This window comes from Malania oleifera, chromosome 1, assembly GCF_029873635.1.
Source record: "Malania oleifera isolate guangnan ecotype guangnan chromosome 1, ASM2987363v1, whole genome shotgun sequence".
NCBI classification, from domain to species: Eukaryota; Viridiplantae; Streptophyta; class Magnoliopsida; order Santalales; family Ximeniaceae; genus Malania; species Malania oleifera.
The window spans coordinates 115,222,641-115,248,898 of record NC_080417.1 but is presented as its reverse complement, the minus strand read 5'-3'; the positions used below and the strand labels follow the sequence as shown (position 1 = coordinate 115,248,898).

At 36.3% G+C, this 26,258-nt stretch overlaps 1 protein-coding gene across 4 annotated transcripts in view; it reads left to right on the top strand.

The window, feature by feature from the left end:
• Positions 1-8,317: 8,317 nt before the first annotated feature.
• The window catches only part of LOC131146026 (uncharacterized), a 68,501-nt gene continuing 50,560 nt past the window's right edge, over positions 8,318-26,258 (top strand). For all 4 annotated transcript variants that reach the window (XM_058095303.1, XM_058095295.1, XM_058095312.1 and 1 more), the window contains exons 1-5: positions 8,318-8,667; positions 8,773-8,867; positions 10,319-10,415; positions 10,876-10,980; positions 13,346-13,508. In XM_058095303.1, the coding sequence (XP_057951286.1) occupies positions 8,472-8,667; positions 8,773-8,867; positions 10,319-10,415; positions 10,876-10,980; positions 13,346-13,508 (656 nt within the window). In that variant the 5' untranslated portion in view covers positions 8,318-8,471. The remainder of the gene's footprint in view (positions 8,668-8,772; positions 8,868-10,318; positions 10,416-10,875; positions 10,981-13,345; positions 13,509-26,258) is intronic.

The window sequence follows — 26,258 nt, the reverse complement described above, 5'->3', positions numbered from 1 at the left end:
TTTAAAAATTTTCTTTTAATTTTTTTCAAGAATCCTTAACTTCTTTTTCTTCTTTTAATGAATTATTTACTTCTTGTTGATTTATTCAAATAGTAAATACTTAAAAACAAAATCCAATCCACAACCAACAAAGTACTTAGCCAATCAATTTTCCAATCATTCACAATATTCAAACTAAGATAGAAGATTCAACTTGTGTTTGTTTGCAGTCCTGTAGTTAATGAATTTGCTTTCTTAAAATGAGGTACAATATAAAATTCAATACTCTTTCTAAAAGCTTAGACGTTAAATAAATTTTCAGTTTAAAGAGTCTTTCAGTGTTTCACCAATCAACGTACTCCTTTACGGTTTCTGCAAAAGATTGATCAACTAACGTACTTCCTTTTGATTTCCGCAATCCCAAAAACAAATTAAGCTTAAGTTTATTTAATATCTAATCCATATAGTGTATATGATTTAGATATTTAAAGCATCCACACAATTTTATATGTGCTGAAAATAAAGAGAGTAAAGGAGAGAGAGAGTGATACCACAGTTTTTACGAGGTTCGACTTATAACCAGCTTACGTCCTCGCCTTTGGCAAACCACTAAAGGATTCACTAAAACTAGTTCCTTTGTCGAGTGGAACAACACCGTTTACACACTCCTTCAATAGGCTAGAGTCTGCCTCTCCAAACAATATACCCTTATTCGGTCACTCTTTCAATTAGGTTAGAGCAGCACCTCTCTAAGCGATATCCTCTCGCTTAGCCAACAATCCAACAATCCTAAAATCATCACAATCTACAAGAGATACAATAAACAGATGTGGACAAAAGTGCTTTCACAAAGAGCTGATTAGTACAAGTTAAATCTATATACTTCAATCAAATTCACAATATGAAATACAATTGAAGCTCAAAAGAGATTTCACCAAGTTTTCCTTCTAAATAAGAATCAACAATTCAGAAACACAAAGAATGATTGATTAGTTGCTTCCAAAAAATCTCAGCAATTCAGACGTGCAAAGATGAGAACATGAAGCTTTAAGAGTATGAGAGTTTCAACTTTGAGAATTGATTTTCAATTGCTTGGTATAATTTAATTTGCAAAATCATGTATTTATAGAGCGAGCTTCCTTATCTCCCAAGTTTCTTTGAGTGTCCCCCAAGTTTTTATAACATTTAGATTTAAAAAACTAATTTTTAGAATTTTCCCATTAAAGTTCAAAATTTAAATTTCCATTGGGTCAATTGGATGGACAGGCGACTGAGTGGGTGTTTATACAGGGTCAGCTGGCTGGACAGGTGAGTGAGACATTTCTATCTCCCAAAAATTAATTCTATTAACTGGTCAGTCGACTGACTAAACACATGTCATTCTGGTTAGTTGGCTGACCAGACAATTTGCTGAGGTGTTGACAACTTCGACCCTATTTCAGTATTTTAGTTATAACGTTTTCTATACAGCTCCAAATTAGTTGATCTTGGTACCAACAGAAATCTAAGAGAAAATCATACAACTTCCATTTTTAACATTTTTTAAAATAATGAGTTTTTGATAGAGAAAAAGGCATATCAATGCAGATGTAGAAAAAATAACAGCATTTGGAAAATCTTTTTTTTTGGTGATTTTCATTCCAAAAATAATTTTAACCATTTTGAAATATCTTTTGACCTTATAAAAATATTTCCCAAGTATTTTAAAAGGTATTTAGGTCTAAGAAATTAAATTAAGAGCTTTTTGTATCCATATTGAAATCGAATGAAGTACTTACATAAAGACTTCTTAGATTTTTTTGACATTCTTAAACACTTAAGTCTTCATGCTTTGTCTCTGCCCTATTTTTCAAGCTTTAATATCAAGTTTGTAACAACCCAGAAAATACTGATATTTAAATATTGAAGAGAGAGGAAAATGGAAACAGGAACAGAAAGAGGTAGAAGACTTCGTTGACGAGTGCATAAGGAATTTCGTCGACGAATACAGGGACTCGTCGACGAATTTAATGAAAGACTCGTCGACGAGGTGACGTGTCTCGTCGACGAATCTGGCAGTATAAATATTTGAAAATCGGGATTTTTTTCCATTTACCAGCGCCCCTCTCTCTCTCTCCTCTCTCTCTCTCTACAAATCCTCTCCCTTCTCTCTTCGATTCCGGCCCCACCAATCACCAGATCGACGATCCGAAGCTACCACGACGCTCCTGGTGGAGTTCTTTACAAGTTTGTCAGAGCGAATCATCGAGAAAACAAAGTTGAATTTCATCCCAAATTCAGGATAAGGTCTTTTATCGAGATTTTGGCCTTATAACAGTTATAGGAAATGATGTAGGCGAAAAAATACTAATATTTTGTTATGGGATATTGTGTTTTCAGGATGTTGAATTAGGAATCCTACGGGTATAGAGCCAGCATTATATAGGGGTTTTTTAAAGTTAAGGTAAGGGAATATGCTATGCTAGGAGTTTTAACAAAGTTAACAGCGATTTTATAGATGTATATTTATGCCAGTTTATTATACAATTTTTATCAAATATGAGTTTAAATGTGGCCTAAGAAATTTTCATGAGATGAAGTAATCTATATAGCTTTTATAATACATATATCATACTATACGGAATGCATGGAAGTAGACAGTATGTACAGTTTATATGATTCTTCTCAGTATATGAAATTATACAGAATATATAGGTGTAGATATAGATATATTCACAAAGACTATACAGAGAGATTTACATGCATATACAGTATTCTTATGAACAATTTCATGAAACAGATAGATACATATATATGTATACACACATACAGTTTTATTCAGATCAGTATATATATTACAACTTTATACAGAACAGTACACACAGAGTTTTAACATGCCATGTTCCTATTACCATAACATACAGAGTATATAGACAGAATATATAGACAGAGATACAAAGGTAGCATCAAGATGCTACAGATGTAGTATACAGTTTTACAGTATATATATATACAGTACATAAAGATAGCATCATGGTAATTTTGGAACATGGTGAAAACAATAAAAGAATATAAATATATATATATATATATATGTATATAGTATTAGATCCCTGTGGAAAGATTATAGACAGACACAGTATAGATACAGTTTACAGAGTACGGTACCGTTGCTATATACAGATAGAGTGCAACCACATATCTCAGATAGTATGTGGGTACCGTCTAACCGAGCTTGGAGAGGATGCAGCTCCCCAGTACACTGGGTAGAGGGGGTCGGTTAGATGAGGTAGTAGCCAGTCCCGTGCCTAGGAGATGATGCAGTTTGGCCGGGCTAAGGTAGTGTAAAGTATATTGACTTATCTAGAGGGCCAACCAGATAGAGTCCTGCCTACGAGCCGCACAACCCTGTTATGAGGGGTCAAATCATGACGTACAGAGTTCCAGGGATAAAGAATAGATATGTATATGTATACAATTTTACAGTATATGATGAGTATAGTATGATATTATTAGTATGAAAAGTAGAAAATACAGACGATACAATAAATTTTAAATTGAGAAAGATAGATATGCTTGAAAGATATGTTTTACAGATTGTTGCATTACAGTTCAGTTACTATATTTTAAAGTACTTTTAATTTAGTTGTCACACACTGGTAATAGCATATTTCCACTTATTGAGCGTCGACTCACCCTATTATTCTAACATTTTTCAGGTGAGCAAGTTAGGCGAGTAGATCAGGCTCACGGATAGAGAGAGTGCTCGATCACCCTGGTTTAGGGTGAGTTTTTGACAGAGTTGGGTATATTTTTGAGTAGGTGAGGATAGAAGGGCATTTTTGTATGAATATAGTTGTAGATCTTGAATTCTGGTATTGCATAGTAAATGTGTAAATGTTTGCATAATTTATGCTCCGCTGCTTAGGTATGGATGTAAATGCACAGATATATTTTTATAGATAAAAAAAAAAATGTATGAATTTTGAGGTCGTTACAAAGTTCATCCTCTCATAGTCGTCTAGCTCTAATATATCATCCATGCCTTTAAGTATTCTTTAAATTTCATATGATCATGTTCCTTTAGGATATAAGTTTCAATTGATCATTGTGAGTACTTGACCTTGCTTTCACATATGTGAGATTTGAAATATCCTCACTCAACCAAATATGTTAAGTTCTACTTGTTTGTTAGTATCAAAATAGGATATTAAGCCTTGTAATACCAACAAGGTTATTATCAAAAGGATTCTAAAGAATTAATTTTTCCAACTATGTCTCAAGCTTTAGATGAAGATCAAAGAAAAGTCTTAGAAGAAAGTCAAAGAAAAAATTTATTAACCATAAGTAAAAAGTTCGAACTAGATATGGAAATCTTTAGAGAAGATTATAAGCATAAGTTAAATAAAAACAACCGAGACAAATTCTTCGAAAAATATAATAAAGAAGAAAGAGAGAAAGTAAAGATAGAATGGTTAGAAGAAATGCAAAAAACTCAAAAGACTATTTTATTTTTCAAATATTTAAAAGATAGACAAGCAGTCAATGTTATTCATAATAATAAAAAGAGTTGGAAGTTGTTTGATAATAATTATGTTTTGTTAACACATCTTCCAACAGATACTTTCAAAATTGATTACAAGGGAACAGAAGTAATGGCCTCACCTTACAAATAAGTAAAAAACATAAACAATGATCTTGATCAATTGATTAGTCAAAATAATTATACAAATCAAATGCTTCAATCAATTATAAGTCAATCCACATGAATTGAAACTCTTTTAGAAGGATCATAAAAAAAGAATAAAAATCATAGTGTCTTTGAAAAAGGAGAAACAAGCAAAAGTAAAAAGCAAGAACCAATATTCAAACCCTTTTTAATGTGTGAAATCAATTTTAGTTTTGAATCTCATAATGATCAAATCACTAGAAGGATTGAAGAAATTCTTAAACATAAAAATATTAACACTTCAACAAAAGAAGAAGCTATTCAGAATTTAGAAATAAGTTTTAAAGAATAAAGTGATTTCGAAATAAATAAAATAAACAACAATTCTTAGAAAAATAAAAGTGTCAAAACATATTACAAAAGGCCGACACCTCCAAGTTTATTATTTGAAGATGAACCTATGAGGTCATATAGAAATTTTGGAAGTGATTTACATGAATGAAATTTGAATGGATTTATGGAATACCAAATTACTACATTTGTCCAACAAATGACATTAGCAGCCACTGTTTTCAAAATAACTAATCCAAGAGCTGAAGAACCAACAGTAGCGGCCATGCTTATTCAAGGATTTAATGTGTCATTAAAAGCTTGGTGGGACAATTATCTCACTTCAGCAGAAAGAGATCAAATCCTTATTGCGGTTAAAATTGAAGATAGAAATGGTCAACCAACTCAAGTTAGTGATGCTGTATCAGCATTACTTTGGTCAATACTTAAAGCCTTTACAGGATCCAAGTGATAATATGGAGAAAAATAGTGTAATTTTAGTCAATCTCACGTGTCTAAAATTATTTGATTTTTCATGGTATAAAAACATCTATTTTTTTCAAAAGTTTTATGGAGACCAGATGGCAGAGTGGATTTTGGAAAGAAAAATTTATAGGAGTATTACCCAAATATTCAATTAATAATTTATTAATAATTTATAATAACTACCTTGAATTAATTTATGAAAATATAAATAAAATCATTAGTATTTTGAATATTTAATAAATAATAAAATTAATATTTTTAAAAATCCCTATAAATTTATAATTTAGTTTTTGTACCACAAAAAATAATGAAATTAATTTTTTGTATAACAGGTAATAATAATTGAATTAGTAATTTTGTTAACCGTTAATAGTATTTGAATTAATAAATTTTCATTTTCAAAAGGAGAAATAATTTTCAAAATTTTTATTTTTGAAAAATTGATCTTCAATGCATCCTGAAGATCATAGGTATGATCAATTATGACAAAGTTTGTTTTAACCAAAATAAGTTCGTAAAATCTTCTATTCTTTAGGGTGTCTGGAGTGTCAAAGTGACAACCCTGAAAGAAGCATTTTTTGATAACATCGAAGGGGGAAAATGAATCCCATTCAGGTTCAATGGGAAACAAATCTTCAAAGATATCTTTGATAAAATATCCTTTTGAAAACTTTTGAGAAGGTGATTGCTGGGGGGAAGGTATCTGTCCTTCCATAATCTCTCTGAAGGATGGAGCTTGTGGACTGAGCGGCCTTATGAGAGGTGAGTATCTATTGTAAACAGGAATAACTTTTGAAGGTCTTGATGGCGAGGCTTTTGAAGGGGTGATATCTTTTGAATAATAGTCACTAGCTTTCTGTCTTCTAGCCATTTTTCCCCTATAAAAAATCTCTTGTTAAAAAATTTGGAATTGAATTTGAATAACCTTTAATAAATTCAATTTCAAAATAAAAAACAGAAAGGATTGTCTGCCATCACGCAAAAATTTATTTTGAAACCAAAATTTTAACATATTTTTCTAAAATATTTTTTGCACTTTTGCAATCAACTCGGAGTAAAAATTCCTTGTTAAACAAATTATCTTGAAACTTTTGAATGCATAAAACTATTGATAAAATCTCTTTTTTGACGATTGAGTAATTTATTTGAGGTCTTGACCAGGCTCCTGAATGGAACCTAACAAGGGTTTTTTTGAATCTAATATTTGTTTAAGAATACCTCCAGATCCAGCATCAGAGGCATCTGTTTCTACAATCATAAAGACTTTTGGGTCAGGAAGACTAAGGCATGGGTGGATTCTTTGATTACAACTTGAGTGTGTTCTTTAGTCCACGTGGGTGGATTCTTTTTCAACCTTTTAAATAACGGTTTGAGTAAAATTCTGATATTAGGAATAAAGTTTGCAACATAATTAAGGCCTTCAAAAAATCTTTGAAGTTGATTTTTGTCTTTAGTTTCATTTGGAAACTTATTTGCAAATTCTAATGATTTTTTGATTGGAGTAATAGTGTTTTGGTAAATGTTATGGCCTAAAAATCTAATGTTAATTTGGAATAATTTGATTTTTGGTTGTGAGACAATCAGACCATTTCTTTTAATAACTTAATCAAAAATATTTAAATGCTTAAAATATTGTTTTATTGATTCGGAGTATACAAGGATGTCAACAATGTATACAATTGTAAATTTTGTATAAGGATTGAAGATTTCATTCATAACGTTTTGAAATTCAGATGGAGCATTCTTTAACTCGAAGGGCATTACATTCCATTCGTAATGGCCAAATGGGACTGAAAAGTAATTTTGTATTTATCTTCTTCAACAATCTGTATTTGCCAAAATCCCGACTTCATATCAAATTTTGAATAAACAACGGCTGTACGAAGCCTATTTAACAAATCCTTTTTATTAGGTATTAGATGCCTAATCCATTAAAGGATTTTGTTTAAAGGTTTGTAGTTTATTACAAGTCTAGGGGCTCCTCTCTCTAATTCAGCTTGATTTTGAACGTAAAAAGCAGAACAATTAATTAATATTTTATAATAATTACCTTGAACTAATTTACGAAATAATAAATAAAATCAATAGTATTTTGAATATTTAATAAATAAAAAATTAATATTTTTAAAAATTCCTATAAATTTATAATTTAATTTTTGAACCACTGAAAATAATGAAATTAATTTTTTGTATAGTAGGTAATAATAATTGAATTAGTAATTAATTAACCGTTATTTGTATTTAAATTAATATATTTTCATTTTCTTATTATAATATAATTACTTTATGAAACAACTAATATTTTAAAACCTTTCAAAAAATAAAACTAATTGAAGTTCAAATAATTTAATAAATTTTTTGATTCCTAATGATGCAAAAAGTAATAGATTTAGAAAAAAAATAATATAATCAATTTATGTAATTCATAACCATTTTAAAATTAATATAAGAATAAAAATAATAATAATTAGATATTTTTAATAGAATCATATCAAATATAATTAATGCCATTTCCTAACCATTTTAAAAATTTAAATGTTCCACTTGAAATATTACATTTAATTTTATATTGAAAATGATATAAATATATTATAATTTTAAAATATACATTTTTTAAATCTGTAATCGCACGAACCCCTTACTAATAAAAATAACAATACGATAATGCCCCCCAAAAAAAAAAAAAATCATTGAAGGAAAAGCGTGACATCTTCCTTTTTAATTAAATTTATGGGGGAATAATTTCGTCAAAACACAGCCCAACGATCCGACAGAGACAAATCCGAATCGAGCCCATTGTCCGCCCCATCACACCATCCGCATTCCGGAGCCTGAGATGCAAAACGGGTCACATTTCTCTTACCAAATCCCTTCGCATTGAAATCAAGCTGAGCGTTCCCATTGTCAAAATTTCAGTCGCATATTCACGCCACCGGGTTGCCCCAGTCAGTGACCCAGTGCCGCCGCTGCTGCCGAGTAGAGAAGGTGGTGGTCGCCATCACCGCCATTTACCGGACGCCGGAGGAGGATGACGAACATGTTAGGGCCATCGGAGAACAAGATGTTGGATCCGGCGAATACGCCGCTCGGAAGAATGCTGGTGGAGGAGATCACGCCGGTGGTGATGGTGCTCCGTACTCCTCTCGTTGAAGAAGCTTGTCTTAAGAACGGTCTCTCTTTCGTTCAGATGCTCAGCCCCTATTGCGTCTTCAACAACATCGACGGTGACTATTTTTCTCTCCATTTGCAGCGTGTTTTGAGCTGCGGTGTTGAATTGTCAAGGAATTTGTTTAAGCTGTTTGTGTTTGGTCTTTCGTTTTGTGTTGCAGTACCTGTACGAACAGCCAGCGATCAACCTTACAGGCTTCAGAAATTTAAGTTACGATTATTTTATGCTTCTGATGTTCGGCAGCCGAATTTAGAGGTATGCCTTTTAATGCTCTTTCCTTTTTTTTTTTTTCCTGAGAAAATGCGAGAAATGATAGAAGACATTGCGACTATCACGTATATTGGACCGGAAAAGACACAAGCAAAAACTTACAATTTCAGCTATTTTGCTCAGTTATGTGATTTTTCTTCGTGCTTCGGAACGTAGACAACATAGTGTAGTACTTTGAATTTCCCAGGATCTTGTTCTGTTTTATTTTCTTTAGCTTTGTCAGTAACAGAATTGAAGTTCTGGGAAATTTATTTAACTTACCTCTGAAACGTTGATTTAAATGCATACTTATGAAATGGACAACGTGTTGGGAAAGGGGTAGGAGTTGATGACCGAGATACAATAGCCTATTATAATCCAAATATCACAAGTGATCAGCGATCAGCAATACAAAAAATTAGCCACACACACATAAAGAAGACACCAAGATTACCATGCAAAACCCTTCACACTAGTTCACTTCTAATAAATAGTGTAATTACAATGAGTTGAAATTAAAGTCATATAAAAACAAAAAATTCTTAAAGTGGGAATAAACAATAATGAATTATGGAGAGGCCTCACACAAAAATAAAAGCTGCTCTCCCAGAAATGAAAACCAGCCTTAGAGAGTTCTCTTATCATAATCACTCCATTCACAATGAAGAGTGATGAGAAACAAACTTGCAATGAAAACCAGCCTTGGAGAGCTTTCTATCATAATCACTCCATTCGTAATGAAGAGTGACGAGTAACAGACTTGTTTCTGAAAATTCTAGCTCCATTGGACAAGAAATCACATGTTGATTGTCAAGAACAAGCTGACTATGCAAGCCCTCCAACCCAAAATTTTGAGCAAGCTTTTTACCTTTTACTCTCACGCTCTCTTCTTGGCTGTCCCAAGGCAAGCACAAACTAATAATTGCTTTCCAAAGAATTGAGTTTACTTCTCCAAAGAATACTACTCAACTTCCAAACCAAAATTTTAACTATGCCATTAAAATCAAATTCCATTGCATGGGGCTTCCAACTAGATGGGCTACCACCACTAAAATAAATATCATCTTCCACTGGGGTATGGACTAGGACATCCAAGTAAACCACTTCAAATGTATGTGGGCCATCTTGAAGGAAACCCAACCCAACATACACAAGAAACATGATTAAGTATGAACTTTATCTTGAGAAAGTTTCTTATATACCAAATCATTGAAAGCCATTTCATTGGTATGGCATTTCAATTTATTTATTTCATTGTCTATTTGTTTTGGTCAATTATGATAAAAACTAAAGGAGAAGAGGGATGGGTTTATTTTGTCTAGTTAAACGTTGAACTTCTGCATATAAGCTCCATTTTACATCTTTATTTGCATGAATTTGATGGATACTTTGGCATTCTTAATTGGCCATTTTTTTTGATCCTAAAAGTGTTCTGCCCCACCCCCCTTCTCTATAAGGATGCAAAAGATCGATTGAAACACGTCATCACTCATGCCGGAGAGGAGCTTCTAGACTTGTCTTTAGACCCCCCTAAAATTGAAAACGTGCTAACGTGTGAGTTTTTCTCTCTTTTCTCCCTTTCTCTCTCTCTCTCTCTCTTTCTCTCACCATCTCTGGGCTATGTTCCTAGAAATTTATTGGTTCAAATGATGCCATGACTAGTGAATTTATTTGTTTATTTATCTATCATTAAATTTTTTTTTGGTTGCAATTTAGGAGCTAATTCCTTTCAGTTGTTTGTATCAAAGGTAGCTGCCTTGGACCCATCATCATTTTTGTTTACTATGTGAAATGCTATTGTTTCTGTTGCTAGTTCTTTTTTTGATTTGTTGGAGTTGGATGGGTGAAATTAGATGATGAATCATAAATTGGATAATTCTGATGTTGGCGATTATTAACTTTATTTTTGCCTCTTGCTTCGTTAAGATGTATGTGCAGGATGTTGGTAAGGCTGGGGTATCAATTGAGTACTTTGGTTTGAATTGGACTAATAATCAGTAATTTTCTTTTGCAGCCTCACAGGCTGAAATTCTGCCATCCTGGTTCCAATTTTTCAATAAAGAGCTTGTCCGTACATTGTCCTTTTCAGATCATGAAGCTTTTGACCATCCTGTTGCCTGTAAGTTTGTGAATTTATTGGGAACTTGAGATGTTTTTTGTGCTGCTTTATTTTCTCTTTATTTTTCCTTTCCTTCACACAGAATTCAGTTGTTTTGATCTGCCAAGGCGGATGCGGAGGGGCTGGAGGGGGCAGCCAATCCCCAAAGCCCCAACAAGAATTTCCCCTTTACCCGTTCTTTTGACCGCTCTGCAAACACTTGCCCCCCTTTTGTTTTCCTTCAAAAACCTTTCCTCTTATTTGTTGGGTGGGGGTTCACTTATAATGTTATAGGTTTTATTGTTTTGACTTTCAAACCCAGAAAACCCCTTTTTGGCTTATCCTTTAGCTGGGACCACAATCTAGTGCATGCTAGCCTCATGCTTATGCCCTCACTCAATCACCCTCATGGTCACAACCTTTTTGCCTGATCCCATAGTATTAAAAATTGGTGTTTAATGACTGTTATGGGCATTACGTAATGGTATCGCTAGCTTCCAAGACCGTTATGGGGCAATATCTTGGAGGTATGCCAATTTACAACTGTAACTGCCATTACGGTCTGTTACAGGCTGTTGCAATGCCAAACTAGCTATGAATGACTAAAACAAGATTTTTAGTCCTTTTTTTTTTTTTTTTTTGCGTTTTCCCCTTTTTTTTTTTTTTTTTACCTTTTTTGAAGTTTAGAAACTCAATTTTAAGTTGGTCTATTTAGTTGGTAATTTCTTCTATGATCAGTTGTGCGGATTTCCTGGTAACCATCAGACTAGGACCACTAGGTTGCTGTGGGGATTTTTGCAAATGGGTAGTTAGTGTTTGGACTTAGCTCACCATCTTTTACTTTTTCGACAATCCTTTTTAAGCTTTGTGATTTGCTCGCCGACCTCCATTTTAGACTTGATTCTCCTGTAAGCCTCTCGTAATTAGTTCAAAGTCTGGTCCTGGATGAACAAATCCTCCTGCGACAAGCTCCGATCCCTTTGTTCTTGTCTCAACTTCTCTTGATTACAGATGCTGAAAAGTTCCTAAAGCTATCTTGTTTTCATAAACGCATACCCCAGCAATCTAGGCATTGGATGGGGTGTCTTGATTGGGTTGGAGCCCTCCCCCTCTGAATCAGTGCATCTTTATAGCTTTGATGGGCTCTCACCTGAGCCTCCTTAATATTGGGTGGATTGGGCCTTCTTGAAAACTTCCTTAGAGCTTACCCCAACAATGAGCTAGGTGAATTCTTGTGAAATTGGGCCCTTATATTCTTTGGACTAGAGTCTGGAAGATCCACCCTATTGAATTGAGTAGATGTTTGAAATTTGAAAGCTTACCAAAAGTGGGTAAAGACTTTTTGTACCTGCTCCTGCTGAGTTCTGTCACTAATTTCGGAAACTCCCTCTGCATGCTCCAGAGGATCGGAAGTCCGTCTTTGCCGGCAGCTTATATCTTCTAATCTTGAGAAGATGAACTGAGTGCAATCCATGTTCATGGAGCTGCAGTCCAGATATTTAAGCTTTTGAAATGGGTTGGTATGCCTCCTCTCCTCTACTTGCCCCTGAGATGTTTCCCAAAATCTCTTCCACCCCAACACCCTCTACACAAATCTTCTAGCAAGTGTTCTTTCCATCGAAATGAATCAGGAGATGCATTCACTCTTAGGGGAACCAGATAACATGACTTGGTGCCCTAAATGTCTTCACCCATGGTTTAGGGGCTTTCGTGAAGAGGAAATCTTGCAGCTTCTTTGAAAATTGTTGACGTTCGTCATCTGCAAATGTGATGGAGAAGGATCAATTAGTTTTTTGATAAATGACCTGAGTCAGACTCAATAGAATTTGATCAATCCTTTTTTTTGTTGTCAAGGTGACTGAATGATGGGAATCGAACCTGCGAGTAGTAGATTCACAATCCAAGGGATGCGTCTCTTGATGAATAAATGGAAATATTACCTTGCCAATTTCTGGCAATGTCGTTTTTTGTGCTTAGCCTTCTCAATCATTCTCCAAGAGCTCCCTCTTTTTTTGAAAAGAACAATTTTCTGTTAATTGTTACAGGGTTCACAGTCTTCGTGTTTACGCTTAAGCTGTATCAAATAGCCAGGGTAAATGTATCTACTCATGGTTCTAATTGATGAACCCTTTCCTTCTTAATTCTTGCATGTTAATTGAGTAGATATTTTAGCTAAAAAACTCAATGAAAGCTATAATAATGACAAACATATTAAGACACTCAATAAATTTTTTTGCATATACTTTGTGGTCCCCCCTAACTGTAATTTTTGGATCTGCCTTCCTTATTTGATGATGATTCTTTAAGAATTTTTATATTTTCTTTTTTAAATAAGTCTGTAATGATTCCAGATTGATTGCAGCTTTTTGTTTAAATTGATGTGCAGGTCTATTGGTTGTTTCTTCAAAGGATGAACAACCTATCAACAGATTTGTTGACCTTTTTAATACCAATCAGTTACCTGCTCTTCTCAATGATGGTGTGATGGATCCAAAGATCTTGAAGCATTATTTGTTAGTACATGATAACCAAGATGGCTCGACAGAGAAGTATATTACTGGTTCTTTTCTTATTATGTTATAAACTGCCACATTCAATAAATTTACCTAATATGTTGTGAGTGTTTGTAAAGAAAAAAAAAATTGCAAAAACTGAAGAGACCAGGCAGACATTCCAACAATCCCACTTAAAATTTGAAAAAAAGAAATCCAAAGAAAAAATCCATAATGACTTGAAATGACGTGTGCCCTCCCTCTCCCTCTCTCCCCCTTTTTTACAACGCTTTCATTTCTTTCGGGTTTTTGATCAATGATGGCTATTGTTTGCCATGAGAGAAGTTGGTTTTCTGGGGACTGTCTATATTGAAGGGAAACTTTTTGGTTTAGGATTAGAGAGGTTGGGAAAGCAAGGATGGGTGGTTTTGTTTATTTGCTTGAGGGAAATACAGTATGTAATCATTGGGTTAGGATTTCTTTAGTGGCAGCACAATGGTTTGCAGATGGTTTGTCTTAAGTGTTTGGGCGATTGGGGATGTTTTATTGTAGAATGAGATTGGTGGGGGCGGGGGGGGGGGGGGGGGGTGGATTATTGGATGATGATGAGGGTGACAAGGTTGGGGTAATGATTGGGTGGGAGTCAAATAAGTTTTTTCTGTATTCCTCTAGCATGCTCATCATGATGGCTAGAGAAATTTTTTAGGAGAAGTTTAACTGAACTTGAAGGATTTAGGCAAGGAAGTTCCTCGTATGGCGAGCGGAATTGATGCAACATTGTAGCAAGGATTTCTATCATGGAAGGAAGTTGTGTTGCCAAAGAATGATCATCTCTGTGTGAATTGTGGTGACAATTTGCATTAGAAGGTAATTGGAGATGGTGAGAGGCAACCAAAACAATGACTTTTAGAGGAAGGCAATTGGCTTAGGGCAAAGGTGGCTACGGTTTTACTAGAGGCAGTCTAGGGGTTGACCATGAGGTGCTTTGAACCTAGGGCTCTCGCGTTGTGTTAGATTTGGCCGATTGTTGGGTAATTTGGCTTATTCTAGTTCTAGCGTGGAATGGGCCCAAGTTTCAACCTAGTTGAGAGGCCATGAGGTCCAATGTTCAGTGGTTAAAGACAAAGTAAACATTGAAGTTAAGAAGATTGATCCATTTTATCCCCAAAAGGTGAATGGGCCTCTAAATCAGACCAAACTTCTAACCCTCTTAATCTAGCTGCTCAGCCCGAGAAAAGATTCAGGAAGGGCTCATATAGCCCTAGGATGATTGGTTTGTAGTTGGATAAGGAGGATCTAGCTACAACTTTGTTGCATGATAGGGTAAAAGACATTGTTGGTCTTGAAGGACACACTTCAGCGGAGGATAAGAATGGCTTAGTTTTTTATGGGACTTCAGTTGATGCTCCTGCGTCCTTTGTGGCAGGGGGCTACTATCGTGACGGGGGCTTGATTAGGAAGCTTCAATGGACAATGATTGATGGGGGATTTTTCACTAAGGTCTAGGAAGGGTGTGTGAGTGGTATTCAAAGAAAAATTGACAATATGGGGGAAATGTCTACTGGTAAGGGAAGGAATTACAAAAGGATAAGGTTTATGCACTCTAGGCAAGGTCTTAAATTTTGATTTCGATTCAAATTTCAAAACTCCAAGCGTACGAAAATTTTGACAGAAAGTTTAGTTTCAATGTCAATTTCGATTTTGATTTGAAAAAATAATGGAAATCAATAGTAAAGCATGTAATTTTTTTATGAAACTTTAGAAATGGTGTAATAATATAAGTTTTAGGAGTAATATATCACATGTTAAATACATCTATGTTGTGTATGAGATGTGCATTAAACGTATTCAATTAAAACAAATGAAATTATTGAATCATTTAAATATCATTTATTCTACAAATAATGATAATTTAGACATGAATGGTTAGATAAAAATGTTGTTGTAAGTTTACTTTTTCATATAATTTCAAAAGCACTTGTAATAATTTTTTTGTTTCAATAAAAGAAATAAAATAAATTAAGAGAGAAATTTCACTTTGCTCCTAAGTTTCTTATTTGAATTCCAAGGAAATTTCGTTCTATAGTTAAAATTTCGACAAGTTATGCTAAAATTTCAAGATTTCGATAAATTTTGGATGATTCTTTGAAATTTCGATGGAAATTATGTAAAACAGAAATCCACTGTCATTTCGATTTCGAGGGCGATCGAAATTGGAAATTTCAAGTATTTCATGGAAATTTAAGACTGACACCAGGTGGATAATTTTCTTGGGGCAGTGAAAAAGTCTCAAGGAGAAATGCTGAAAGAACTCTGTGTATTGGGGAATTTGTGAGAAATTTAGAAGGGATATACAGATGAAAAGGAGAAGGAAAGGTGGGTTGATGTGTTGTATAATGAGTGATGATGTGAGTGGGTTTGCACATGATGGCAGTTTTCTTTTGGATGAGATTGGGAACAATGTAGCTATGATTTTTAATGGTCTGATTTGCTTGGGGATGCATTGTATATGCACCATCTCCTATGGAAGGTTCGGAGAGTACTTCGATATTTGAGGGGGATGGAATGGGTAAAGAGCAACAATGTAATAATATTGCACAGTCCTATAGATGAGCTTAACAGGAAGGGCTTAGAAGCTCAACAATTAATGGACAAGACGAGCTTGTAGTTGTTTGATCTTGGAGGTAACAGAGTTTGTTTGTTTGAATGGGGGTAAGGGGAAGTTGAAGAGGGTCAGCAGGAATTAGCAAATTTGAGGGCTCGTTTAGCTGTGGAAAAAACAATTTTCATTTTCATTATAGTTTTCCAAAAAATTACAAAGCAGTTAGCTAATTTTTAATTTTCAACATTTGTATGAAATAAATGAACAACAACCAATAGTATTGACACTATTTGCTTGTGTGAATAGTTATATTTCTATTTCTAATTTTTCAAATAATTACAAAAATGGCACCTTATTTCCAATTTTCCATACTTTTATAGAAAAATTTGGAAGCATTTTTTTTTTTTTAAATTTCCTAGATTTCTAGCTCTTACTTTGCATATGGGAGTATGGAATTTAGAACTTGGACTTTAATTTGTGTGAATTATGTATGGAGTGTTTTCTAGATCCACACAAGTCTAAATTCAAGCGTCAAATTCCATGAACCCAAATATTACCTTGTATAATTTTTTGACAATTGAAAAATAAGTTGTCCTTTTGTAATTATTCTGAAATCTAGAAATAAAAAAGTGAAAATTTTTTTTACACATTTAAACAAACTCCTTATTTTCTACCTTTTTAATACGGTTTTTTGAAAAACTAAAAAATAGGCTAAAATTTTTATTATTATTTGAGAAACTAAAAAATGGAAAACGAAAAATGTTTTCCACAACTAAACAAGCCCTAAATGCTCCATGAATTATGACGAGAAGGGTTTAAAGAGAGGTTTTTCTATGGATTCTCTGTTAAATTTTTTCATTGTTTTTCTTTTCTCATTCTCTCTCCCTCTTGAGGATTGCTTATCCTACATTAGGTTGTAATGTCTTTTTTTCTCTTATAGTATATTTTATTTTGTTATTTAGAAATTTATGCTGGCATTAGCATACAAGTCCATGTCAAGTTTTAAGAATGAAAAAAAAATCAGCTTTCAAAATGAAAATTATAAGCTCTTTCATATAATGCCTAACAAGGCACGCAAGGGAGAATGGGAGATGCCGTAATTCTAGATTTCATGGGAGAGGTTAGAATTAGGATGGGTAAAAAACACTTTTTATTTCATGATAGAGGCATTTTTTTCAAGATAATGGAGAAAATGGATCATTATTTTTCCTTGATGCTTATAAAATGATGGTTAACGGAAGAGATACACTCTTATTTTCACAAAAACTGCAAATCCATGGGTTAGAACCTCCTCGGTTCAATTCTCTTTTTTATGATAGAATTAATGGTAGCTATGGGAGGTTTATTCCCCTAGAGAATTTCCCAAATAAGGGTACTAGAAAAATGTTTTGTGTCCTGGATAGCAAGGAGTTAGGTGGAAGAAAAAGTTCTTAGGGGAAAAGAACGGCAGGGCAAAGCGAATCAGGGCAATTTTAGAAGCTCAACGGGCTGTGCTGGTTCTGGAATGTGTGGATTGTGGCTTCACAAATGTGCGTCAAGGGGTTGGGAATCTAGAATAGCCTATTGATGGAAGTCGACATTGTTGTGTTGCGTCATTGATGGCTAAGGTCTCCTTGAGGCTTTAATGGGGGAAGTCTGGTGAGGGAAGCTAATGAAGGAAATATTTTGGTTGAGGAAATTTTAACAGAACCAGAATTAAGTGGATACGGCTAGAATATTTGCGTTATTTTTGGGGAAGATATTCAAATGGCCCAGGAGCCAAATGGCAGAGAGGAGGAGTTTGGGCTTATTAGAATTACTTTTTTGTCCCAATAATGAATGATCTGAGCATTTTGGGCCCAATGAAGGGTGGGCCACTTTCAGCCAAGTGTTAGAAACTCGATTTCTGAAACGGGGCATATCAAGACTCATTTGCAAAATTCAGGGGCCTTTAAAGCAGATGATGTGGGTAGGCTTTGGGAATTAGTAAAGGAGCCCTTTTCATTGAGGGGGAGGTTTTTTGTTTTTGTTTTGTTTTGTTTTTTTTTGGTTTTTGAGAGGGGCGCACAAAAGGTAGGGGTTGCAAAGTCCAATGCTCCAATTAGAGGAGATTCAAAACGAAGAAGAGGGAGAGAACAAATCTTGAAGATTGTGCGCATGTTACTGACAATGTGAATGGCACCAATGATGCTAATGACACTAATGTAGCGGCAAACCTTTGAAATTCAGAGCATGTACCCCAAGTAGACAATTTGAGAATCACCATTTAGGTAGGGTCTATGGACAGAGACATTACAATGAATGGTAGATGTCTACAATCAAGTGAAGAGGAAGATGGTTGTTGAAGGGTTGCACAAGAAAAATAAAAGGAAGGAGATGATGTGCTGAGTCTCTAGGAGAGGTGGGCCTTGATTGCAATAATGAAGAGGATGATCATTCTTTTCTTACGATCTTGAGGAAAAAGAGATGCTAATTGAGCATTTATGAAAGTAGAGAGATGGAGAAGGTGGTAACTTTGAATCTTTTGGGTAGTGGGGACTCTTGCAGCCAGCGGTCTAAAGCTAGAGGCTCTATTATATGGCATGGGTTGAATTAGTGTTATGAGGCCATAGGTGAAGTTCAGGTTCTGGGAGGACTAGTCGCTCTCCATTGTGACATGATGGCCTTTTTATGAGTCCTTTGGTAAAATCCAGATTCTTCTCCTAGTCGTAGCTTAGCAATGAGTGATTTTGGAAGTAATCTTTCCAAAGCTGAGGAAGTGAACAATGCGAGTTCTAAGGTAATTCTCCAATTCTTGGGTTATTTCATTCAAACTTTGAATCTCTGAAATGTCATAGGGAGTTATAATCTGAGGGGAATCTTGATACTATTTAGACTTTTTTTTTTTTAGGAGATTGGAGAGATAACCTGGATGCTTGGAAACTCCTTGATGATTTGGGTCTTAGTATAGTGTTCCTGATGGAGATAAGGCCAGGTGTCACAGAACCCCAAAATATGACTCAAGTAAGGGTCGTGTGGCACTCGTTGAGAGCTCTCCCCCGACGAGTCAGCTAATAGTCACACGTTCAAGCCTGCAAGCACGAGCACCAGATAAGTCTCAATACCCATGAGAAACTAGGAACGATAGGATATCACACGAGCAAAGACATTCATGTACATGAATAATACTAAAGCAATAAGATATATCACAATCCAAGGCAACAAAACACCATGATGAAAAGGACTACTTTTATTATTCATATCCAAGAGAAAAACCATACAAACGTTAACACAAGCAATCAAAGATTCATTATAAATCCCTGGGGAATACAATTAGAGTAGTATCTCTCTCCCTTTTTTACCCCATTACATTGTCACTCCCTAACATCCTCCCCCACTCATTTTATCGACGTCCTCGTCAATGTGTTGTAGAAGGCCTCTTCAATCTTCTGATGCTGATGTTGATGCTGGTGTTGTTGTCTTCAAATTTCTAAAATCTTCAGTCTTCTGCATGACATGCTAGAGGTTTTTGCCTTTTCCCAACTGTTGTCTTCTTCTCCCAGCCCCGTCCATTGAACCAAATATTGTTGTTGTTGACGACCTTCTTTGTTGACGACTCTGTCTGCAAGGATCTCCTGGACTTCTCTGTTTATAGTCTGCCTTTTGGAAATCGTTGATCTCTTTAACTTTTGTCGGTGCGGATCTGCTTCATCAACGTGGAATGGCTTTAGGTTGTTGACGTGAAACGCCGGATGGACTGGTCATCTATGGTTCTTCATCCACTCTGGTTGTTCAAGTCGATAAGATGCATGTCCCACCTTCTTGATCACCTTGATTGGACCTTTGTAGCGACGTAGAAGCCTTTTGTCTTTGCTGCAAAGAAATTGAAATGTCTCTGGTGGCACTTTTACAAGAACCAGATCTCCAACTTCAAATTGTTGTGGTTGTCGCTCTTTGTCTGCCCATTTCTTAATGTGCTTTGATGCTTTTTCTAACTGAGCTCGAGTGACTTCTATATTTTGCAACCAGTTCTTTGTGAATTGGTATGCTTTCGGGTAATTTCCCTTGTATGGACCATCATGAGTGTGCAGGAGAGTCGGTTGTTGACCTGTCACAATCTCAAAAGGGCTTTTGTTAGTCGTAGAAGATTTCATAGAATTAAAACAAAATTGTGCTGGATCCAGTAAGGAAACCCAATTTTTTTGTTTTGAGTTTACAAAATGTCAGAAGTATTCTTCCAGCATTAAAATGTTCTGTTTGACCATCTATCTGAGGGTGGTAGCTGGTGGAAAGATTAAGGTTTGACCCCATCAAGAGAAATAGCTCGCCCCAAAATCCCCCAGTGAATCTAACATCCCTATCACTTATTAGGCTCTCTGGAACACCCTAATATTACACTACATGCTTGAAGAATAGTTGAGTTGTCGTCTTTGCTGAGTATGGCTTCGAAACTGGTACAAAAGTTGCATATTTTGAAAATCGATCAATTACCACTAGAATCGTGTCATACTCCTCTACTTTTGGCAATGAGGAAATGAAATCTAAAGAGACACTCTCCCATGGCCTTGCAGGTACTAGCAATGGCTCCAACAATCCCGAGGTCTTCTTTCTTTCTACCTTGTCTCGTTGACAGATCAAACATGTTTTTGTATAACTCATTACATCAATCTTGCATATTCGGCCAATAGTACCCCTGTGTAATCAAAGCATGAGTTCTTCACCATCCGGGATGTCCAACCCACAATGTATCATGACACTTTTTTAGTAAGGTTTTCCTCAAGTTTTTAGCTTTGGGCACGTAGAGTCGCCTGCCTTTAGTCATTATCAACCCATCTTTTACCCTGAATTGTCGTGTCTTCCTTTCTTCTATCAATTTGCTTAATGTCTATGCCTACTAGTTTGTACTTAGGTGTTCCCTGATAAGTTCTTTCAGGGATAAAGTCACCCTACTAGTTGATAAATGACTTATGAATCACTTGATTCAAAATCAAAATTGAATTCAACTAGCTTCTCCTGCCGGCGGGCTTGTTTTGAAGTTAGTTCGGGTTGTGACAAGAAGTAACTGTCACATTATCTGTATTTACCACAAATTTGGACCCCAAGAGGTAGTGCCTCCACACCTGAAGACAGTGTACCACAGCTAGAAGTTCCTTCTCTTGGGCCGTATAGTTATGTTCGGAACTCGTTAATTTTCGACTTCCAAAAGCAACTGGATGCCCTTCTTGTAAGAGAACTCCCCCTAATGCAAAGTCTGAGACATCTGCTTGCACTTCAAATGGATTTGTCACATCGGGAAGGGTTAGCACAGGATCTCCTATAATCTTCTTCTTTAGTTCAACAAATGCTGATTGACAATCTTCTGACCACCCCCATGGTATCCCTTTTCTCAATAAATCTATTAATGACGCAATTCTTCTAGAGTACCCCTCTATAAACTTCCTGTAGTAGTTGGCCAGCCCCAAGAAGGATCGCAATTCTCTAACGGATCTAGGTGCTCTCCATTCATGGTTGATTTGTACCTTTGCCGGATCCATCCTTATCTGACCCTCTTCAATGATATGCCCTAAGAATTTGATACGCTTTTAAGCGAAAGCACATTTCTCCCCTTTCACATATAACTGATTTTTCCGGAGCTTTTGAAAGACTTACCGAAGGTGATCTTTACGTTCTGCTAAGGATGAGCTGAATACAACTATGTCATCAAGGTAGACGACTATAAATCAATCAAGGTAGTCCCGGAAAAGTTGATTCATTAGAGTACAAAAGGTAGTAGGTGCATTGGTTAACCCAAAAGGTATGACAAGGAATTTGAATGCTCCATACCGGGTGACACAAGTGGTCTTAGGTTCATCTCCCTCTGCAATGCGCACTTGGTGGTATCCCGATCTCAAGGCTAGTTTAGTGAAATATGTGGCTGTAATTAACTGGTAAAAAATATCGGCAGTCAACGGAATGGGGTACTTGTTGTGAACTGTCACCTTATTGAGAGTTCGATAATCTACGCACAATCGTAGACCTCCATTTTGTTTCTTTTGGAATAACACTCGGGCCCCAAAAGGTGCTTTTGATGGTTAGATGAATCCTGTTGCTAGTAGATCATTTAGTTGCCTTCTAAGTTTAGCTAATTCAGGCGGTGCCATTCAGTAAGGGGCACAGGTTGGCGGTTTTACCCTAAGGCAAGAGTGCAATTTCGTGGTCAATCTGTCGTTGGGGTGGTAAAACCTTGGGGAGCTATTTTCGGTTTACCTTTTTGAATTCTTCTAATAGTTCCTTAATTTCAACTGGACATATGCCTATTTCTTCATTTTCTGAAACTACCGGTAGTACCACGAAAGAAGGTTCTCCACTCGTCACTCCCTTCTTGAACTAGAGGACTGAAAGCAACTTCTTCTCATCAAAAGCGTTGTAGGCCGCGGGAACAACACAAGGGTTATCTTCCATTATCACTAGACAGTCGGCATTAAGCGCATCACCTTAAGGAAATCCATCCCTAATACCACATCAAAGTCGTCGAGGGGTGCCACTATGAAATCTATTGTTCCTGACCATGACCCCATTTGGCAGGCTGCCTTAGGCGCCACTCCCACCGTGGTTAACATTTTTGAATTCACTGCTTTCAATTTTCCCACATCCTTGTCTACTTGTAGTTCTAACCGCTGGCTTTTGTATCAGCAATGAAATTATGAGTGGCCTCTGTATCAATCATGGCCTTGATCTTCTTTTCATTCAAAAGTAGGTCCACATACATTAAGCCCTTTTCCGGAGACTTGTTGGTAATTACTTGGCGCTCCAATGCCCTCAAAAATCTCAATGCTCCCACCATATCTTGTTTTTCTCCTGGGGTTATTGCCGGGGTTTCTATTTCCCCTCGAAGGGCTTTTAGAGTATTCAAAGCCTTTCATTCAGGGCACTCCACTACTCTGTGTGGTCCCATGCAAAGGAAACACGAGACTAGCAGACGACGCTCTCCATCCCCTGTATGTCGGCCCCTCCACTCCTTAGTCATGGGAGCACTTCTATCTTTCCAAGAACTATTCATTTCCTCGTCCCTTCCCTCATTTGTGGGTTTGTACACTTTATTGGGCCTTGATTCATTGTTGGAGGGCATTGGGTAATTTCGCTTTCCAGAACTCTCTGAAAAATCATCCAACCTTTCAGCAGCTGTGAGGGTGGAAAAGAGGTCACTAACCCCTTGTTTGTGCAATTCATTCTTTGGCCATGTCTTCAAACCCTGGAGGAACTGGAATAGCCAATCTGATTCAGTCATGTCTCTGATGTCCAACATTAGGGCTTGAAATTCTCGTACATAATTCTTTATTGAACCGGTCTGCTCTAAATCATATGCCTTGCACCGTGCTATGTACTCTACATTTTCTGGGTAAAATTGTGTCATCAACACCTGTTTCAATCCCTCCCAGGTATTAATGACACACCTATTGTGCTGAATATCTTCCCATTTAGTTCTCCACCACAGTTTAGCATCCCCAACAAGGTATACTGTTGCAATATTCAATCGGTCCTCCTGTAGATCAACCCATGAACACTTGAAGTAGTGCTCCAGATCAAAGATGAAATTGTCCAGTTTCTTTGCATCTCGGGTACCCCCAAAACTTTTAGGTTCCGACGACTTTATTCGAATTCTCTCACTAGGTTCAATTATTGGCCTTCAGGCCATCTACGCCACTGCATTCAGTTTCACAAGTCATCTCTTGTAAGTCAATTTGAACCTAGTCCGTAGCATTCTGGAAATTGGTTATTGCCTTCAGATCTTCTTTCAAAGCCCTAATGGACTCCTTAACGTTCTCTGCAAGAAAATCGAAATTGTCAGCCAACTCTTGTAGGGAGGCCTCAAGCTCCATTGGCTCTTCCCCTTGGGATGTTAGAGATGACAATATGCCTTCAATATGTTCCAGTCTACTCTCAAAGGCTTCCAACTGCTCGATGTTCCTCAGGAAGGCCTCAAGCTCTATTGGCCTTTTCTCCAGGGATTTTACACGTGGAATGAATTTCCCAAGTTCCACAATTCTCTCCTCAAGTTTTGATACCCCATAGAGGTTTCCTCTAGGGTTTTCGTTGACGGCCTCAAGCTCTGTTTGCACACCTTTCTCCTTTATCAATTTTGCCACCAACCCTTGGAGTTCAAAGCACGCTGTCTCCAAGGTTTCAAGTTTTGCCACCTTTGTCTCAAATGCCTCAATGCGCTCTATTTTTCCAGACTTGTTTCTCATGTTACCACTCATGGAGCTCGCACAAACTGTGCTCTAATACCAACTGTCACGGGACCCCAAAATAGGACTCAAGTAAGGGTCGTGTGGCACTCGTTGAGGGCTCTCCCTTGACGAGTCAGCCAATAGTCACACGTTCAAGTCTGCAAGCACGAGCACCAGATAAGTCTCAATACCCATGAGAAACTAGGAACGATAGGATATCACACGAGCAAAGACATTCATGTACATGAAATAATACTAAAGCAATAATATATATCACAATCCAAGGCAACAAAACACCATATTGAAAAGGACTACTTGTATTATTCATATCAAAGAGAATAACGATACAAACGTTAACACATGCAATCAAAGACTCATTATAAATCCTTGGAGAATACAATTAGAGCAGTATCTCTCTCCCCCTTTTTACCCCATTACACTGTCACTTCCTAACACTAGGCTTGAAACAGAAGGTGTAGGGGAGGTAAAAAAAACCAACAAGTTGAGCAGGGAATTGGTTAGATTGGCCTTTTCAGTTAATTATGATAAGGGGATGGGTTTTCAGGAGTTAATAGCGGCATTAAATGAGGCTTCTATCTTGGAATTGCGAGGATTAGGGGAGTGATTAGAGGATAATTCTTAAAGAGTTGGTTAGTAGAGTTAGTACAGATATAATGTTCTTGCAGGCGTCTAAACTGGGAGAGATAGGTGTGTTGATCTTTAAAAGTATCTGGGGTTCTATATTCAAAGAGTGGGTGTCTTTCCTTTCTTCTGGAGCGTTTTGGGGTACAATGTAGCTTGGGATACCAGGTTTGCTGTGTTTAAAGATTGTATCTTTGAGCCATTTTCTTTGTCCTTTCCATGTTAGGAGCTTCGAGTAGTGGTGGTTCACATTTGAATTAGGCCCCACAGTCTTCTCTGCATAACATCTTCTCTGATGAGTTGCCAGTTTGTTTGGATTTTGTAGTTCACATTGGGTGGTTGAGGGTCATTTTTACTGTTATTAGGAATTCTAGGGAAAAGTTTGAGGGTTTGAGAGTGACTAGTAGCATGAGGGAATTTGGTTTTGATTTTACTTTATTTTATTTGGGATTGCAGCCTTAGGGATGTGCCCTTGAATAGTGGTAGCTTCACTTGGGTGACTTTTGGGGATAGACAAGCCTTGTCTCTGTTTACCAATGTTTGGAAAGATATGTTCCAGAATGTTGTGCAAGAGGTGCTGGTTAGGCCTGTTTTTGATAATTGCTCAGTACTCTTGGGTTGCAATCTTGTACATTGGAGCCCTATTATTTTTGTATTTGGTAATATATAGTTGCTGCATTCTTCTTTCTGGGAGGATATTAGGAATCTGTGGAAGGAGTATGTTCAAGGGTAGGGGTGTTTAAATTCTACTGAAAAACCAAAAACCAGAATGAAATATGCTTCAGTTTAGTTTTTCAGTTTTCAGTTTCAGTTTCAGTTTTTTTTTAAAAATAAATTTTGGTTTCAGTTTCGGTTTTCAGCAAAAAACCAAACTGAAAGACCGAAAACAGATTAAATAAACTGTATTTAATAATTTTGTACAATATTAATGATAATATTGGATATTTTCATAAATGTTTAGTTATTTAATTATCATTTTTAATTCCACCCAAAAATAAGAAAATACTTCATTTTATTTTATGATAAATTTCACTCAAAGTTATAGGAGAAACATCAATTGGGATTTGACAATTTATGGAAGTGGTGAGACTCTCCCATCTTTTGAAGTTTTAATGTGGGACAAAAAGTGTTGCTGCCTGCCAGAATTGCACATGCAATTGCCCATGCCAACCTTTCTTTGCAGGATGCATAATCCCATTTTCGCAGTCCCATATCCGTTGGAAATGGGAAGGGAACAGATTTCCCTCCTTATATATTCCAGTTGTATCCTCTCTTCAATTGCATCTCACTTGCTGGGCTTTGTATTTGAAGCCTGGGCCCAGTTGGAAGCACATTTAAAGTTAGGATGGGCTGTGGCTGCAGCCTTGCCCGAAGTCTTGGGCTTTAAAGGGTTTT